The sequence below is a fragment of the Aulonocara stuartgranti genome, assembly GCF_965226115.1.
Source record: "Aulonocara stuartgranti genome assembly, chromosome: 16".
NCBI lineage: Eukaryota > Metazoa > Chordata > Actinopteri > Cichliformes > Cichlidae > Aulonocara > Aulonocara stuartgranti.
In genome coordinates, this window is record NC_138952.1 from 18443062 (window position 1) to 18462726 (window position 19665).

The 19665-nt window shown below is 40.1% G+C and overlaps 2 protein-coding genes across 5 annotated transcripts in view; both read left to right on the forward strand.

The window, feature by feature from the left end:
* The window catches only part of LOC309691630 (FERM and PDZ domain-containing protein 4-like), a 33682-nt gene extending 19156 nt beyond the window's left edge, over positions 1–14526 (forward strand). For 3 of the 4 annotated variants that reach the window (XM_082509452.1, XM_082509453.1, XM_082509454.1), the window contains 15 exons: positions 1121–1281; positions 1558–1660; positions 2326–2371; positions 3273–3377; positions 4295–4402; positions 4771–4902; positions 5351–5470; positions 5617–5753; positions 6065–6191; positions 6432–6521; positions 6630–6812; positions 6985–7117; positions 7204–8166; positions 10004–11209; positions 12751–14526. In XM_082509452.1, coding sequence (XP_082365578.1) covers positions 1121–1281; positions 1558–1660; positions 2326–2371; positions 3273–3377; positions 4295–4402; positions 4771–4902; positions 5351–5470; positions 5617–5753; positions 6065–6191; positions 6432–6521; positions 6630–6812; positions 6985–7117; positions 7204–8166; positions 10004–11209; positions 12751–14006 — 4870 coding nt within the window. In that variant the 3' untranslated portion in view covers positions 14007–14526. Of the gene's footprint in view, positions 1–1120; positions 1282–1557; positions 1661–2325; positions 2372–3272; positions 3378–4294; positions 4403–4770; positions 4903–5350; positions 5471–5616; positions 5754–6064; positions 6192–6431; positions 6522–6629; positions 6813–6984; positions 7118–7203; positions 8167–10003; positions 11210–12745 lie in introns of all 4 variants that reach the window. The other variant, XM_082509455.1, reaches the window with a different exon arrangement.
* A 1350-nt stretch (positions 14527–15876) lies between these two features.
* Positions 15877–19419, forward strand: LOC309691631 (toll-like receptor 7). The gene is made up of 2 exons (XM_082509456.1): positions 15877–15993; positions 16265–19419. Exons 1-2 carry the CDS (start codon positions 15979–15981, stop codon positions 19409–19411), a joined length of 3162 nt encoding a protein of 1053 aa, XP_082365582.1. The 5' UTR covers positions 15877–15978; the 3' UTR covers positions 19412–19419.
* The last annotated feature ends 246 nt before the right edge of the window (positions 19420–19665 follow it).

Sequence of the window (19665 nt, forward strand, 5' to 3'; positions counted from 1 at the left end):
TGTAGCTAATCAAACACCATTTCTCATGCTGAGCAGGTTCACAGCCTACATGTATTCTGAATTAAGCTTTTTTGGATGCACTGCAGAGCTACAGCAAACTATTTCGTATAATATTTTACTGTAACAACCCCTGTGAATAATGAAAGCAGGCTAGATTAATCACCTCAGCACTCTCGATCATGGTGGCCCATTAGCTAAACCCTAACAATGTTCTCAGCCACACAGACCATAGAAACCGCGTTCACAACGTGCATCCACAACAGTATAGATCTAAACATCATGACATCATAAGAATAAATTCATGTTTAAGCCTAAACCCTTTAAATTTGCATGAGTCTTTGCAGGTAATAAACGTACTGGCTGCTACAGTATTTCATGCTCGAGAGAGGTAATGCAACATAATTCTGCCAGACGTGTAAGTCCCCACTCATGCAAAAGAATGAGACTCTACGTAAGACCTAATATTTTGTTCTTCGAATGCATCAATATTTACATTGTCCGACTGTATCACAAAGGATGGAACATTGCTGTAAGAAAAAAATGCAATGTCTGGAGGAAAATTCACTGACATGGCACTCTATATTATAACTGTCCTGGATCTTTATTAGTCTGGCAAGGAAACACATGCCTATTATTTAACACATTTAACACAACGGTGTGAGAAGTACAGATTCTTTGTGAGGCATTACAATGTGAGAATACAAACATTGGAGCCTGATTAGCATCGCCCACACGCTCTATTTCTGCAGCATTGTACACGTTCGTTATTCTGAAACAATATGTGGCATTTTGTTTTTAAACATTGTGGGTATTTGGAAGAAATTACAGTTTTGTATACAGTGCAGTTGATGTCTGTCCTCCCATTTTAATTTTTCAATAGCTATCTCTTGTAAGAGCTGTCATTGTTTCTCAGAGGACATTCATTTTAGTGGTTATATTAAGCATTTAACAATTAGAGACGCTGCTATTAATCTACTGGCTTATTTTTATGGTCTGTAAATTGCATTTATTTATTTTTATAAAAATGTCAAGATTACTAATAACCAGCAAAGGTTATTTAGGATCAATCAAAACCACCCTGCCCTGACAAAAACAGTTAATATCCTTTTTATCCCCACAGCCACGTCTCCCAGAGCAACTCCCTGGAGGAAGTTCGTCTGGACGGAGACAAGTTTGTTCCGCCAGCGCCCCGGAAGGTGGAGATGAGGCGAGACCCAGTGCTTGGCTTTGGATTCGTAGCAGGCAGTGAGAAACCTGTGGTGGTTCGCTCAGTCACGCCAGGTAGCACAATCCAGCTACACAGTGGACTCTACCACAACACAGTGACTCATTCAATCCATGACTGTTACTATATCAACACGAGATGAAAGCCTCCTAAAATGTGGCTAAGAGGAAAACCCAGTGAGACTGTAGTTTACGTCGATGATTCATTGATTTGAACAGTCCTCAATGAGAAAGCATTCATTAGAGCTTTGAGGCCCAAGACAGGAAAAAAAAAAAAAGGTAGGACCGTGCAAAGTTTGGACCATTAAGTCTTTTTTTGGTGTGTTTTGGCAGGGGGTCCATCAGAAGGCAAACTGATCCCAGGGGACGAGATCATCATGATTAATGATGAGGCAGTCAGTTCAGCACCCAGAGAGAGGGTTATCGACCTTGTCAGGTAATACAGCACTCTTAATTAACTTTAATAAAAACACCCAAACATCCAAAGATTTAATACTTTTTGTACAAAATGACATATTGTAGTTCATTGCACTGTCTTTACTTAAAATTTCTGCTCTAAAATATATAAAACAGTTTACTGCCTATGGAGATACTGTTGATAACTGCAAAAAACATAAAGCACTCTAAGCATACCATCACTGTATTTCTTTATCTTATTCTGATATGCTCAAAAATCAAATATCATAGCTGGATAGATAAAGCAATATAACATTACTCTAGCCACCTGCTTCATTTAGCTGTATGCTGGTGTTGTTGTTTCTTCAAGCGTCTCATTAGATTAATTTCATTCACACAGCTGAGAAGCTGGCACTGAGCCTTTGGTCCTTGCGTGACCTGTGCTGCAGTCTGTAAACAGTACATTAGTACAGGGAAAAGTGCCCATGTGGCCACTCCTCTACAGCTCCCGTGGCCTTGAATAGGCTTCTTCTCTGCAGCAAAGCTCAGCACAATGGTGCCAAGACAGGACTGCCAGGTGCACCACTTTGAAACTGTGTTCGTTCTGCTCTTTTCTGACTGTATTAATTGTGTTGTTCATAAAAAACTTCTAAATTTATTGAAACTTAACCTTTCATTATTTTTTTTGTTGCTTTTATCCCGCAGGAGCTGCAAGGAGTCCATATTGCTAACTGTTGTTCAGCCGTACCCAGTAAGTTTCCCTGTCCTCCTTATGAATGAAATCCGATACATTCCACTTGGCTATATGTGCATTTGGAGGTGATTATTTTGTTGACTCTGTGCAAACAAGCCATTAATCATGCCATATGTTAGTTCTGGCACAGCATCGGTAATGCCTGGGCTAAGTGTTAGAGCCCAGTGAACTCACGGGGAGTCTGATTGCTGCAATCTTTCCAAGTTTTCTCGTGTTGTAGTGTTAGATCCTCACAGAACCTCATGTGAACCTGCCACTCCAGCATTTACTAGAGTCACAGAGCACCAGATGGCGGTGAACACACAGTGCCAGGAGCATATATTCAGCCTTTGTTTACAGTTCACATAATAATTCAGTGGGAATGGATTTATGCTTGGATTCCCTCCAAAAATAGACCAAACCGTCAGTGCATGTTCACAACAAGGGAAAGGAAAAATCAAAATATAAACTGTATTTTGACACAAGACCTGTGCTATGTCTTGTGTGGTAGAAAACTGTATACAATGAAACAGTAATCGTAATGTTTATTATAGTTCAGATTTCATCCAGTCATCATGCATTTTGTTTATGCACTTTGCTCAGTCCTGAACACGACAAGCCTTTAGGAACAGCAAGGATTGCGGCTGCAGAAAAGCAGTGTACAATACTTTGAGGACCGAGCTCTTATAATCCTGTCTGTAATTACTTCTGTTTACCAGGGGTTTCTTTGCAGGCTCAATGACATGAGGGTGTCCTCTCTCTTATCCCTTTGCACAGTGCCACCTTAATTGCATCATCAAAGAGAGAGTAATAGGAGGGTGTCATGTTTCAAGAAGGAAGCATGCCCTTGAATTTTGTGAAGTGAAAAAAACCACACACATTTTAATGCCTGTTTTTCCACCTTCTTTTCCTCTAAAAGTCACCCAAATCGGCATTCATCAGCGCAGCCAAAAAGGCCAAGTTAAAGACTAATCCTGTTAAAGTCCGATTCGCTGAAGAGGTCATCATCAATGGACAGGTCCCAGTAAGTCACATTGAACACTAATTCATATGTTACACATTGGCGCTTTGAATAGAAGATGGCAGAAGCAGACTTGAATTCTTAAGGCTGGAAGGTTTTTTTTTTTAGAGATATTAGAAATCCCAAACCGTAAAATGAAATTCTTTATGACTGAAAGACAGAACATTGACAAAAAAGGGGAAACACTGTTGGGTTAGGGTTAGGTAAAGTAAAATGTCAGTATTATTCTGACTCTAAATGCCAGAACTCTGTTGGCTTAAAAATGTTATAGAAGAGAAAATTAAATGTAAACAAACATCATTAGTCACATATTTGTTACAACAGCTGGCACACCATTTTGAAATAAAAAAAACAAAAAAGTATTAGGGTGACTGTCATGCATATGCTTGTGAGTGACATTTAGCTGTAAATAAGAAGCTCTACCTTAAAAAACAATCTCACCAACTTACAAGTTACCTCCTTCTTGCTTTAAATATTCAAAAACTACAATGTAAAACTGATACATTTTTTAAAGAGCGTTATGTTACACTTCATTTCTTTGTTAGGAAATATTCACCTCCTGAAGTCTTTGTACTATTGCGAGATGAACAGCGAGCTATAGAAGTAGGTGGAAGAAGTTGTGTTAGCATTGCACAGAGCCAGGTTTACTTTTACCACATTTAGTCTTTACATAAAACTAAGTCAACTGTCTCCTGGCAGTACATTCATTCTATACAGTGGTGTGAATCTCTTTTTATCACCTCATAAAAGTATGTTTCTCAAAATGTTTTATCTTTTCTTTGATTTCCTTGAGTGTGTCTTCCAGTTAAAAATTTCCCACCCAACCCCAGCTAATGCACCACAGTGGATTATCAAATTAGCTAACTTTCACTTAGAAAAAGTCAAATCTGTTAATCACGTATGTTATATTATATCCTCAGGAAACTGTGAAGGACAACTCCCTTCTTTTCATGCCAAATGTTCTGAAGGTGTACCTGGAAAACGGGCAAACTAAATCATTTAAATTTGACAGCACCACATCCATTAAGGTAGGTGGTGGAAGAGCGCCCCTTCACTATGAAATGCTGTTGCATAACCTTAAGTGATGTTCATTTTAAATATTGAATGTACATTATAAAGTGGAAAATCCTCTCTTCAGCACAGCCTTCAAAACCTTTCAAGTGAAAATATGATTCCAAGCAGAAAATGTATTTTAATTAGCTATTTTTCCTTTTTCCCCAAATTATTTTTCTTCTACTTCAGTTAAAAATTCTGATTGTTCAATAACACTCATGTTTTTTGCATAAGCTAAGCTGTGAAAATGATCTATAGCTATGACACTGAGCTGCGCATGAGAAAGCTGCTGCATCTGCACAGTTTGCTTGTTGTATTAACCATGACATTGTTTATATGACAGGACGTCATTTTGACCCTGCAAGAAAAGCTATCTATTAAGAGCATCGAGCACTTCTCTCTGATGCTCGAGCAGAGAGCTGAGGGATCTGCCAGCAAACTCATGCTCCTGCATGAGCAGGAGATGCTAACTCAGGTGAGACGGGTGCCATTAAACAGAGCGTCAGTACACAGTCCAAAGTGTATCTCTTTTATAAGTTAAAAATAAAGATGATAAAACAATCCTAGAAAAGAAATTGCAACACTTATATTTGTATTGATTTAACAAAATGTGTTCATTTGGTCAACTTCATAGTCTTTACACCAAACTAAGCTAAACATCTCCTGGCTCCACTTAAATATTTTACGTATAGCTATCAGAATGTTTTTGACCAAAGTCTTTGACAAAGACATATTTAACTTTTTCAAAAATGTTAAACTATTAATTAAATGACTGTAAATGTTACATAGTACCCTATTGTATTTTATTTTTTGCATGTAATGGATTTTTTCACATGTACTTATCTGAAAGTACAACAATGTACTTGGGGAAATAAGCACTTAATGACTAATAGGACCTTCCTTATCTTTGACTTGTCCTCTAGGTGACGCAGAGGCCAGGGTCCCACAAAATGAAGTGCTTTTTTCGGATCACTTTTGTCCCAAAGGATCCCGTAGACCTGCTTAGAAGAGATGCAGTAGCATTTGAGTACCTATATGTTCAGGTAAATATCAGGAGATACACATAATACATAATAATTAGATTGAATTAAACATTATTTATGTTATTTTAGACAATATTAGGGCCTTGTTTAAGCATGACGACAATTGTGACTGAAGTGTAACCTCTCCCTGTCTGTGTCTTCTCCAGAGCTGTAATGATGTGGTATTAGAGAGATTTGGGTCAGAGCTGAAATACGACATGGCTCTCCGTCTGGCTGCTCTGCAGATGTATATACTAACCATCAATACCAAACAGTCCCAGAAAGTTTCCCTGAAGTATATTGAGTAAGTAGATTGGGTTTTACATATGTTTTACTACATGTCATCTAATTGAAAGCCTATTTTGCTTCTACCAGCTGTAAATCACACTTAAACTTAAGCCCACTCAAACAATAAAATGATATAATGACCTCACAAGCACTGCTGCAACATCAAAAGATACATCTCTGGTTAGATGATCATTTTGACTGCACCCTATCCATAAACTCCCGCACCGCCTCTGGGTAAATCAATCACAGGAAAAGAATGATTAATTGACTGTTTGTCGTAGTGGATGAGTGACCTTTTTTTTCATTTTTGTTTTTGCGCATCTGCAGGAAGGAGTGGGGTCTGGCGCTGTTCCTGCCTCCCGCAGTGCTGTCTAGCATGAAAGAAAAAAACATCAAAAAAGCTCTCACTCACATCCTCAAGACCAACCAAAACCTGGTGCCGCCTGGTAAAAAGGTAGACTGTGCTTCTGCTTTCCTCTTTTTGTCTATTCTCTGCAAGTGTATGGCTATTCATCTTCCTCTTTTCCTTGCACCAGATCTGACTCTTGGCTTCCACCTAGTGGAGTATTAAATACTTGAAATAAATCATTCGGGGCTGTTGTGTAGATCAGACTGTGTTGCACTTTTTTTTAACCTAACTAATTTAAGCATTTTCAGCTTGTGCCTTATACTATTTATTTTTTACTCCATTCAGCTAACTGCTTTGCAAGCAAAGGTCCACTATCTAAAGTATCTCAGTGATTTGAGGCTTTATGGAGGACGCGTCTTTAAATCAACACTAGTCGTGAGTAAAACTTTCTTGTCACCTCTCACTGGTTTCACCCTTTTCCACATTGTGCTAATTTACATAACGGCAGTGGTAGTTATGGTGCCTCCTTCTTCCTCTTTACAGCAAGGCGAGAAGCACACAGAAGTAACTTTGCTGGTGGGGCCGAAATATGGCATCAGTCATGTGATTAACACCAAAACCAACTTGGTGGCTCTTCTGGCAGACTTTAGTCATGTCAACCGCATTGAGATGTACACAGAAGATGAAAACAGGGTTCGAGTGGAACTACATGTTCTGGATGTAAAGGTTAACAAAATTTCTGCCTCTTTAAAAGGAGAACAATATGTTGTTTCACAAATACTTTCTGCTTTAACCCTAACAACAGCAAGCCTGCTCTGCAGTCATTATAATCTAATTTTACCACCAACTAGTGCCATTTATTTTGTTCCCTTTGTCTGATTGTGTGCATCTTTCACAGCCCATCACTCTCCTAATGGAGTCTGTTGACGCAATGAATCTGGCCTGTTTGACTGCTGGCTACTACAGATTGCTGGTGGACTCTCGACGCTCCATCTTCAACGTGGCCAAAAACACCGACAGCATGGAAACAAGTATGCCTAAAACTGATCGCAAGATGACTCATCAGAATTGGGTGTTTTTATATAGACTTGTATCAAGTCTTGCTTCCTCTTTGCAGGTCACGCCACGAGAGCAAAGCAGAACTACCAACCCATTGAGTGTACATATAGTACACCCCACAAAGGAGGCGAGGACAGAAACAACCAGAGATGCAGCCAAGAATATTCTGACCAAGAGTGCGATTACCTCGATCGTGGCAGATGTGAAGGCCAGCCAGTCTACATAACTGAGATCCACCAACCCCAGCACTCAATTCACCATGCAGAGAGAGTGGAGTGCTGCAGAGTCTCATGTTCCCAAACATATATGAATGTCCCAAGACCCAAACCCCAAGACTCCTCCAGAAGTGCAAAGGTGTCCTTCATTTTTGGAGACCCACCCTTGGACAGCGTAAACCCCCAAAATCTGGGCTACCAGAGACTGATGGATGAAGGCCCAGAGATTTTAGACAATCACAGCCCCATGTACAGACGTCTCGAGGATGACTATAGGATGATAGAGGATGGGTATCAGTACTCTACCAAAATCTTTGGTCCTACTGAGTGCATCGAGGAGCCACTGCTGCATGATATCTGCTACGCTGAGACAACAGATGACGCAGAGGACGAGGATGACATCAGCTGTGAGGAAGACATGGTGATGAGTGACATTGACAAGCCTACGTTGCTCTCGCTCTCAGGGTCCAGCGATGACATCATTGACTTGACCTCCCTCCCTCCCCCACCGGAGGGTAATGACGAGGAGGACAATGACGTACTGCTGCACTCTCTTAACATGGCCATTGCTGCTCCTCCTCCTGGTTTCAGGGACAGCTCTGATGAGGAGGAGCAGCAGGGGGCTGGGATAAGGGCCCACGGGGCCTGCAATGATATCCCAGTGTCCCTCATAGATTCAGTACCCACCCATGGAGCAGAGGGGCCCGGGAAGCCACTGGATGATGCAGTGGTATCCACCTTACAGGCACTCGAAGCCCTCGCTGCATCTGAGGAACAGAGTCCAGCACAGTCAGAGAGTAGCACAGGTTCTCCTTATACTATTGTAACATTCATCCATTAACATTACACATGTTCCAGCCATTCATTTTGATTTGTTGGTCTTTTTTTTTTTTCAATAAAGCCCATTTTGTTCTATGTTTCCATTTGTGAGTATTTCTTCATTCATTTGAGAGAGAGAAAAGACATTTGTGTTCATTATTGTGTCAGTTTGAGATTCATTCCTGTTTTGTGGACCCATTTGTTTTCACAACTGCACAGTACACAGCGTGAAAGCGTTGTTGGTTATTAGAAATAACAGAAAATAGATCATCTTAAATAGCCGTCTATAGACGTCGCCAAAATTATTGGTACCCTCAAATGTAAAGACGATTTTTTTTAATCAGTCGAGATTGGCAAATATATCTATTTAAGTCAGCAGTTTCTTTTTTTGGCAGGAACTTTTTGCAGCCTTAACACTTCTCAGCAGTTAGTTTCGATTTCTGTTCCTGTTCTCTTAGGTTTCACAGGTGCTTTCCTTCAGTTGTTTATTTTATCTGTGGATGTTCAATCAGCTTACCATCAGGACTCTCAGCAGGCCGCTTTAGAACAACCTAATATTTCATTCTCTTTTATGTTTTACTTTTAGATGCATGTTTTTGAGCCATTATGCCTTCGAAAAGCCATGACCTGGGACTGAGACAGAGCTCTCTGATACTGCTACAGCTAATGTTTTGCTCCTAAAAGCCTCAATAATCTGCTTTTTTAAATTAGTGTCAACATAACCTGTCATGGTAGATGTAACAAAGCAGCCTCATATCAAATGTCTGCACTGGACCCTTTCCCATACCTCACAATGATGATGGTGCTTTTTTTTCTTTTAAAGCCTCATCTTTTCTTTTGTGAAAGCTGTAATTTACTTCCATTTGTCTAAAGGAAATCCCCTCGGAAACAGTATGACTCGGCATCACTTAGAAGCGTTTTAGCAAGTTCCATGTATTTAAGTTTCTCTTTCAGAAATGGGGCTTTCCTGGGTATTCTTCCGTGATCCCCCACTTTCAGTTAGAAAATCATTTACATTTGACCAGATACCATTTTACCTGGAAGACAGCTTGTGTGTATGTTAAGTTTTCTGTGGTTTCTCACCCACCATACAGACTACTCCTTCTGTTGAGTCGGTTTTCCACCTGCTGCCTGGTTCAGGGTGATTGGCTACAGTCCCATAGATCTTAAAGTTATTAATAATAATTCCAGCATGACATTAACCTGCTTGGAAACAGTCTGGTAGTCATTGCCTATACTGACACAGTTATTCGTGTCTCATCTGACCATTTTCAAAAGTGCTATAAAGCATCAAACTCTGAAAACACGTATATGCTTACAATATAAATATATTGCAGAATTCCAACAATTTAAATTTTTAAGGGGTATCAATAATTTTGTCATTTTTAAAAAATATTTTTAGAATTGTAAAAAAGCATTTTTCACATGACAAAAAAAATACATGCAGATGTGTATATTTTTATAATTCCAGTGCTGTTTTGGGATTAACTCATGTCTTTATTGTTTGAATGATTGATTGATTGACTGATGTGTGATTGATTGAATTGATTTATTTATTTTTTAATTTACTTTCTTACTTAGTTTTTAATTAGATGCATAATCAACACTTGAATATTTTAAAGACTCTTATGTGGAATGTTGTTGTGTAATGATTTATATTTATTACTAAATGTGTTATTCCCGAGTTAACATTAGCTATCATTTACACGGTAATTTACACTATCATCCGTATAATTATTTGTTACTCTCTTGCAGGCTTGTGATATATTCCATTTGCCTCAAATGAATTTCTTAATGAGGTTTTTGTCTTTCTTTTGTACACAGGTGTAGAAATATCGAGAGCATTTAGTCCGGATTCTTCTGATTCTGGCAATGAGACCAACTCCTCAGAGATGACAGAGAGCTCTGAGCTGGCCACTGCTCAGAGACACTCAGAGAACCACCTGAGAATGCATGTAGCCATGGCAGAAGGATACCACGCCATGAGTGAGGAAAAGACAGAGGTGAGTGCGCCCAGTGATGGTGGAGCAGGAGCTATGCAGTACAAACCCCAGGAGCAACAGGAGGAGGAGGCCAAATCCTCCTCTGTCACCTCCTCACAGATATTTCACTCGAATGGCGGCGAGATGGAGCCAGAGACAATGGAAATAAAATCCGTGAGTGAATACTTCACTAAGATGCACATTGGCTCTCTAATGAGCAGGCAGAGAGGAAAACAGAGAGAGACTGAGAGCAGAATCCAGGGAGAGTCCTGCGATTCTGACAAATCAAACACGGCTTCTCAAGACTCAGCGAAGGAGGAGCTCCCTCATCTTGTTGGGAAATATAACGCTTTCACTGTGAGAGATTCCTATTACATGAACCAACTTGATCTGGGGCGAACTCATTTTAAAGACAGGCATCAAAAATGGCACCAGAGAGTGCCTGGAAACAAAATGGCTGAGAATCTCGCTCCAGAATGTGTGAGTGACTCACAGGCTTCCCACGCAGACAGGTTGACAGCAAAGGGAGAGAAGCAGGACTTAGATGAAAGAAGCCAACAGTTAAATGCCCATCTCATCTCCCCATCCAAAGGGCCCGTCCCTGCACAGGGCGACGCTGCTTCACAGGATAATGAGCGGCAGCAAACGAAGCTTTCACAGTCGGAGCCAGATGTCTCACGGTTATATGAATACCACGTGAGCAAGCGCATGTCATCAATTCAAAGCGAAGGCATTCATTCTCTCCAAAGCTCGCAGTGTTCCTCAATAGATGCAGGCTGTAGCACAGGGAGCAGCAGCTGTGTCACCCCTATGGACTCTCCCCTTTGTGCCACAGACAATATGCATGTACTGTCCGAATCTTCGCTCAAGGGGCTGAGTTATGTCACTGCGGAGGAGAAGGCTTATGGGGCCCACGGGCAAGGGAAGGTCAGCCACCCCATGGACCCCACCCTGCTGAGGAAGATCCATGCAGCTACCAGTGCTGAGCCTGGGTTTGGAATTACACGGGACAGCAGTCACAGAATGCCCAAGATAAAAGAAACCACAGGTAAACTTAAACAGGAGGGTGAACCTCTAATCTGTAACCTGGTAAGATCAACATTTAAGACAGTTCATCAAAACAGGCAAATCTAAGGTTGAGAATTTGTTTGAAATCCTCAGGTTACACAAATTACCAAAATAACAAACAAAACTTTGCCTGACTTACTTTCAAGGCAGATGCCTATATATAGATTTTGCTTTTGTGTCAATGATATCTTTTTCTACCCCTCATCTGTATAACCAGAAGGGAATCAAATTTTGCTTATAACACACACAGCACTAAGAGATTGCAATATATAAATGTAACAAGAAGCAGTCTTACCAGTGTCTGACAATACAGGACTTCTGGGTCACTGCAGGTTTTTAATAACTTTCCCCTAACATATTTGACAAAATAGTTCGCCTTTTACTGTGATGACACTCTTTGACTCTGCATATCCGCTCAACTGTGATGACAGTCTGCTTCATGTGCTGCAGTCATTGCTGAAATTATGGAGTCAGAACAAACTTGGGTGTCTTGACACCAAATTTCTGTGGGCATCTTTTCGGCAGTATTCACGTCAGTCCACTGGACAACACACATGCTGACATTGATGTAATTGTGATATTCCATAACAGCCCAAGATATCAGTCAGGATGATCTATTAAAAACTAAACTGGATAGTCCATAGGCCTTTAAAGGCTTTCCATGGAAATACATATGAGATTTTACAGTATTTTTTAATACAAACACTGATATCTGTGAACTGCTTGGTGTTATATGCACTTGCTGATTTTAATTTTCCTTTTAGACATTTATTATGGCTATGAGAACAACACACATAATCTATTTTGCCTGTACTTTGGACTGCAACATATAAAGATGTTTCAAAATTTAGGAAATTTGACAATCAGATCAATAAGCATAGCTACATACAAGCAGAGGATAAATATGTTGTTGTTTTTATGTGTTTGAAATTACTTGCCAATATACATTGCACTTTTTTCTTAAACGAACCACTCGACATATTGGGTATTAATCTTAATCGCATTCCGCTTGCAGTAATATTACAACTGATGCTACTCTTATATCTGTTGCTTCACATCGCTTTGTTGGCTTAGCTTACCGTAAAGATCGGAGACAAGGAGAAAGTATGAATACATCTATAAGTTATTGTCCTAAATGTTACCTCTTGACTTTCTGCACTTTGTACAGCTTCATCAAACAAGAAACAAAGTATTAATGTAAGCTAAGTTTTTCATGATTGCTCATAAGTACATTTTGTTGCCTTTGGACTGAGCTTGGTGAGCCAATTTCCTTGTCTCCAAAGTCTTTTGCAATGCTAAGCTAACTAGCTGTTATGATATTCTCATATGGACTAGATTGATAATATGTCTCTATAACATTTTCCATCAGTTACACCAGGATTAAGAGATTCCTTCTTAATTGTGCACTATATGTCTTTTCTATCACTGGAACCAATAATACAGTGAGACTGAAGAACATTGTGTTAATGTTAAGGTAGATGCTTAACAGTTCTCTTTGTTTTCCTACTACCCCTAGTGTAGCTTGCACACAGCTGAAGAAGGCTGGGAAAGAGTCATCTTTAGCTCTCTGTAATGAGACCAGTACCACCACCACAATCATGTCACCTTCATCATTACAAAGTAGCACAGAGCCCAAACGGCTAACACAGGCCAGCCCTGAGCCTGACCCACACACCCTGGCTTTTCCCTCAAGCGGATCTTCATGTGACCCAACAACAGGCAGCCTCCGGAAGCTGCGAAGGGTTCGGATGCTCAGGAGGAGCTGGAGTACCTTAATGCCAGGTTCCAGGAGCTTAGAAGTACTGTTTGAAAAGACCAAAGCCATACTTACAGGGAAGAATGATAGTCAGAATTTACAGTTTCAAGATCCCCCAAAAGAGCAGATGACATTTTCTGCCAAAACCTTACCCACGAGCTTGTCCCAAGGTTCAGTTGCCTGTAATTCAACTGGTGAACAGCTGCTAAGAGGAGCCTCTCTGTTGATGCCCGAGCAAACAGCACCGAGGCTGGATACAGGTGCATGGAAGTGCCGTGGGCCGTTCAGTCACTGCTTCCTCAGGAGAAAGTCGAATACTCATGCCGGTGATGAAGGTGGAGAGATAACCTCACATGATCTGCACTTTGACAGCTCAGTTTCTTTCTATGGCAAGGAAAACACTATCTTGAGAAACTACAAAGCTGAATGGAGCAAAATGGCCTCATATATGAAGAACATGAGCCTCAAAGATCGGCTTGCTCACATTAACTCAATGAAAGGAAAAACCTACAGCCTTCACACGGGGTTCGCACTTGCACGGAAGGATGCCTTAGAGATGATTGGTGTGTTGCGTTCAAGTGTAGGCCAGCCTTCCAGAATTGCCATGCCTGAGGTCAGCGAGGCTGACATGGAAACGTTCGCCCAGCTGCTTCTCATGCAGGCCAAAGTGCTGAGCAGCGCCTGCAGTCAGATGGCGGTGGAGTACAGTAGCCCAGAAGAGCTGCTGCTCACGCTGACGCACAGCTTCCACACTCTGTGCTGCCTAACGCAAGCCTGCATGTCACTAGTAGAAGGCCTGAGTACCGACAGTGAACGGCGCGAGGTGGTAGCCAAGGTGGATGAGGTCGTCATGAACTACGTGTGTCTTCTGAAAGCTGCTGAGGCAGCTTCAGGAGGCTCCCCCGGTGACCAAAGTGTGAATGCATTGTCACATTATTCTGCCACCATGTCTGCTATTCTAAACACACTAACTCACTCACTGAACACACTGCTAAACAAAAAAACTGTTATTTTGTCTTGATTATTGATTTCAAAGCCATACATAAGAGACATGGGTTTAACAACCAATGTGAACTGCTGTGAAAAAAATTTTAAAAACTTGCCTTGTGTATACAGTATTTTATTATGTAAAGAAAATATATGATTATACGAATAATTAAAGTTTTAAATAGATTATATTAAGGCCTATATTAAAAAGCATATGACTCTCTTCTCAAATATATTATCTAATATTACTTCATAGGGATTATTTTCAGGATTTATTGGTTTTATTGACAGCTTAACATGTAGATTGACACAAACTTATTAGTATCTTGTTTATAACTTGTAAAAAAAGTACACAGCTGAAGAAATGCATACACTATATAAAGCTCTAAACAAATCGCTGCACAGGACAAGAGATGATAAAGCTGAAGTAACGCGTACAATATTTTCATTTGCTTGAGTCACTTAATTTAATGAATACTTTACACATAAACACTGAGTACTTTCCTGTTATTTTTGTCAATGTCATTAAAGAAATTAAAACTTTTTAAAAAGTATGAACTGTTTTGTTGTCTGTTTCTGTTTCACTCTGCTCGCTCACAGTTTTGGTCATTACCAATCTCTCGGCTACAAAAGTTTGTTACTGAAGTTTCATTCAATAAAGCGTCTTTATTTAGTTTCAAGTGTGTTCAATAATTAATTTTTTCTACTTTTCGCTCAAGCTTTAGTGGTGAAAGTGCTTTTTGCATTAAAGATGATGATGGCCTATTTCACTTACAGTACAGGGCTGGAAAGAATGTTTTTGCACAGCTTGAGAACGAGTCACTGTGCATTATGTGTATGCATCTGAGTAAAACGAAAAAGACAACAGCCAGCAGCTCAGTGAGGCTATAAGCATAAAGGTGCTTAAATGCCAACATAGTGAACTCCTGGTCAAAATTGACCTGATGATGCTCACTGATCACTTCGATTTAGGATGACATGCATGTTTATACTTGTTTTATGGCAAACAACCATCTAAACTTAAATTGCCAACCTAGTGAGCAATGAATTGAAAAAACATTAAACCAATCCATCTGTCCATCCATTGCTCAAACCATGTTCTAAACCACTTATCCAGCTCAGAGTGTTTACGCCAAACCATTTGAAATATATGGATATTTCCCAGGATACATGGAAATTTGAAAATGTTAGTTGTGCTTAAGGAAAATACAGATAATGATTGAAGTTGATCTCTGCTTCAAATGTTTAAAGCACTTCATCGGTAGTTCTCAAGACATTTTTCTATAAACCCAAATTTAACAAGAGGTATGCTGACCAACAGGAATACCTAGTATTGCTAGAATAGGTGTAGTAAATCACACCATTTCACTGTAAAGACAGACAGCTAAACAGTCTAGCTACTGTAAATCGGTAGGAACTGTACCTAAAACCACTGAACATATTTATTTATCTTAAATTTGGGTAGGTGAGACTGAATGTTAGTCATATAGTCACAGATAACAAAAAAAAAATATTCTGCTTGATGTTAAAATAACTTCACCACCATGTACAGTGGTAAAACCCAAACCACACCACAGGTTTCATTTTCCCCTAAAATTTAATGAGAAATGAAACTCTTCCTTTCACTGGTTTCAGTTGAATAATAACTTGTAACTCATCCAGCTGTGTTTTATAATACCATGGAATATCTGCCATACAACAAGAGTCAGAGTATTAAACTTGCTGTATCTTATTAAAGGCACCTCTTTACAGTAGCAATAGCATAAATGCACCAATAAGCCTTTTCACGATGTAGTAAAAGATGAAATATTTGGATGTTTGTGGTTTGTAAGAAAGTAGGAAGTGATGCCAGCTAATTCTACACACACTAGGCTAACACAGACACCTGTTACTTTCATCGACCACCTCAGGAATGTTTGTTAGTGTTATACTTCTTTCAGTACTCCATCGAACCAGACAAGACAAGTCAGAGCTGGACTCTTTTTTTTTGTTTTCTCACATAAACAATGTTTCTCCACCTGGTGAGTATGATTTTTATATACTCTATAGTATCAGAATTCATAAGCTGTCAAATGTAGTTTGGCTTAGAAGTGCTGTTAACTGTTGAGAAGTAGAAAATCAAATGCGAGAGAATGCTATTTCCTAATTGTACAGTAAAGTAAAGTATAATATGCTGGCCATGATTACTAAAGTTGCTGATTTTAGCGTCCCTTGTTATGATTTGCATTTATAATGTGCTGTTACAGTATTATTAGATTTCTACTAGCAAACCTTTCTCATGTTTCCGTGCAGATGTGTGTGGCACTGCTCACCCTGTGGTCTTGTCTCCCTATTTTGGCAACTGGCATCTATTACCCGAAAACTCTGCCATGTGATGTTAACGAGATCAACAATGGGAGTGAAGTGAAGGTGGACTGCACTGAGAGAAGCCTCAAAAAAATCCCCCATGGAATCCCGAGAGACACAACAAACCTGACGCTCACCATCAACCATATTCCGAGTTTAAACTCCACCTCCTTTTACGGTTTGGAGAACTTGACTGAGATTGACATGAGGTGCAACTGTGTGCCCATCAAAATCGGACCCAAGGACAAGATGTGCCTGAAGAGTGTGACAATTGAGGAAAATACTTTCAGCAGACTGAGCAATCTGCGAGCGCTGTATCTAGATGGCAATCAGCTCTACAGTATACCTAAAGGCCTGCCTTCAAATCTGATCCTTCTGAGCTTGGAAGTGAATCATATTTATTATCTTTCTAAAGCAAACCTCTCTGAGCTTAGATATGTTGAGGTGCTTTACCTTGGTCAAAACTGCTATTTTCGTAACCCCTGCAATGATTCCTATGATATAGAAGACGATGCATTTTTACAGTTTAACAATTTAAAATTGCTATCTCTTAAATCAAATAACTTGTCTTTCATTCCACATCAGCTACCCACTACTCTGAAGGAGCTGTATCTCTATAACAATAACATTCAAGAAGTCACTGATGAAGACTTTAAAAATTTAACTAATCTTGAGATTCTAGACATTAGCGGAAACTGCCCCCGGTGTTACAACGCTCCTTTTCCATGTAGCCCATGTCCAAATAACGCACCATTGAAAATCAGCAAGACAGCTTTTAAAATGCTGACCAAACTAAAAACATTACGGCTGCATAGCAACTCCCTTACAAGTGTGCCTTCTGAATGGTTTGACACCACAACTGAGCTCAGAGTGCTGGACCTCTCATCAAACTTTTTAGCAAGGGAGCTAGAAATCACTGCTTTCCCCAAATTCCTGGGTAAACTAGAAGAACTTGACCTTTCATTCAACTACGAGCTTCAGAAGTACCCTCAAACGCTAAGACTGAGTTGCAGTTTCTCCTCTCTGAAGTCTCTCAAAATTTTCAGAATGAAAGGTTATGTGTTTCAGCAGTTAACTACAGAGAGTATCGCTCATTTAAAACCTCTACCGAACCTGGAGGTTGTAGATTTGGGTACAAACTTCATTAAAATGACAAAGCTTAGTATTCTGATGGAATTGAAAAGCTTTAAAATAATCAGCCTGTCTGACAACAAAATATCGTCTCCCTCTGATGGCCAAATTGAACTTGGTTTGTCCGGAGGAGAAACCTCGGACTGGTCTCCGATGTCTTCCGCTGCTGAGTACCAAAACAAAGACGTGAGAGAGATTCATTATTTCAGATATGATGAGTATGCACGAAGCTGCAAATACAAGGACAAGGAACTTGGAGTTATTACATCCTTCGTCAAAAAAGAATGCAGTCAGTTTGGCAAAACCCTGGACGTCAGCAGAAACAATATATTCTTCCTGCATTCACGATTTTTAAACCTTACAGAGCTAAGATGCCTCAATCTGTCTGGAAATGCAATGAGTCAAAGTCTGAATGGTTCTGAATTTACTTACCTGGCTAATTTACAATATCTGGACTTCTCATGGAACCGTTTGGACCTGCTATACTCTACCGCGTTCCAAGAGCTGAAAAATCTGGTCATCTTGGATATAAGTAACAACAACCACTATTTTGAATCAGAAGGTCTGACTCACATGCTTAATTTCACTAGGCATTTAAAAAACCTCAAGGTACTCCTGATGAATCACAACAAGATCTCTACTTCCACTAACACAGAGCTGGAGAGTCAATCCCTAGAAAGGTTAGAGTTCAGAGATAACCGGTTAGATGTACTGTGGCGAGATGGGAACACCAGATATGTCAACTATTTTAAGAATTTAGTTAATCTGACTGTCCTTGACATCTCTCATAACAACCTCCCTTTTATCCCATCGGACGTATTCAGTGGTCTACCAGAGAAGCTATCTGAGCTGTATATCAAAAATAACAAACTAAAATCCTTTAACTGGAAGAAACTGCAACTTCTACACTCATTGCGAGTCTTGGATCTCAGTGGAAACAGCTTGACTACTGTTCCAGATGTGTTATCAAACTGCACCACATCTCTTGAGAAACTAATTTTACACAAAAACCAAATCCTAAAGCTTACACCAGATTTCCTCAAGGGTGCCTACCACTTGAAATATCTAGACCTGAGTTCTAATCACATCCAGTACATTGAAAAATCCAGCCTTCCAGATGATGTTCTTAATCATATGGACATGTTACTTCTGCACCAAAACAGATTCTTGTGCACTTGCAATGCCACCTGGTTTGTCACATGGCTCAACAGGACTACAGTAACCATACCTAGATTGGGCACGGATGTTACCTGCGTTGCCCCAGGGGCACAAAGAGGTCGTCCAGTCATCTCAGTGGACCTTTTGGCCTGCCAGCACCACTACCTGTCAATCATCCTCTCCACCCTAATGACTTCCCTCGTCCTCATCTTGGTCACGCTGTCCATCTCCAGCCATCTCTTCATGTGGGATGTCTGGTACATCTACCATTTCTGCAGGGCCAAGCTCAAAGGCTACCGCCGCCTGTATTCCCAGAGCGCTGTTTACGATGCCTTTGTGATCTATGATAAGGAGGATCCAGCAGTATCAGAGTGGGTGACGAAGGAAATGTGCGCTCATCTTGAGGAGTGTGGAGACCGCCGACTGACGCTTTGTCTTGAGGACCGGGATTGGATGCCCGGATGCCCCCTGATTGACAACCTCTCTCAAAGCATCCACAGGAGCAAGAGGACTGTGTTTATTCTCACCAAAAAATACATCAAAGGGGGAAACTTCAAGACGGCGTTCTACATGGCTCACCAAAGGCTAATGGATGAAAAAAATGATGTTATAGTGCTTATATTCTTAGAGAAAGTGCCCTGCAATTCAAAGTACTTGAGATTACGAAAGAGGCTGTATAAGAGGTCTGTGCTAGAGTGGCCAACAAATCCTCAAGCCCAGCCATACTTTTGGTTCAGCCTGAGGAGTGTATTAGCAACCGAAGGTCACAAACAATACAACAATCTCTTCAAAGAGACACTGTAAAGAGAACAATATGCTGGAAAAATGCAGTTTCTTCTCTCTAGATTGCTTTAAATGTACTCCTGTATATGAATTATTATATGTGAATACTGAACTGTTGTAATGGGAGCAGTTTTATTATTAATGAAATATTAATAATTAATGATGTGCTAATTTTAAACTCTGTATTCAAATTATTTGGGAAATTCATTGCCACTCTTTGCGATGCCAGTGGGGGATTCTCAGACTCAGTTGGCAATGAAATGCAACATACCATG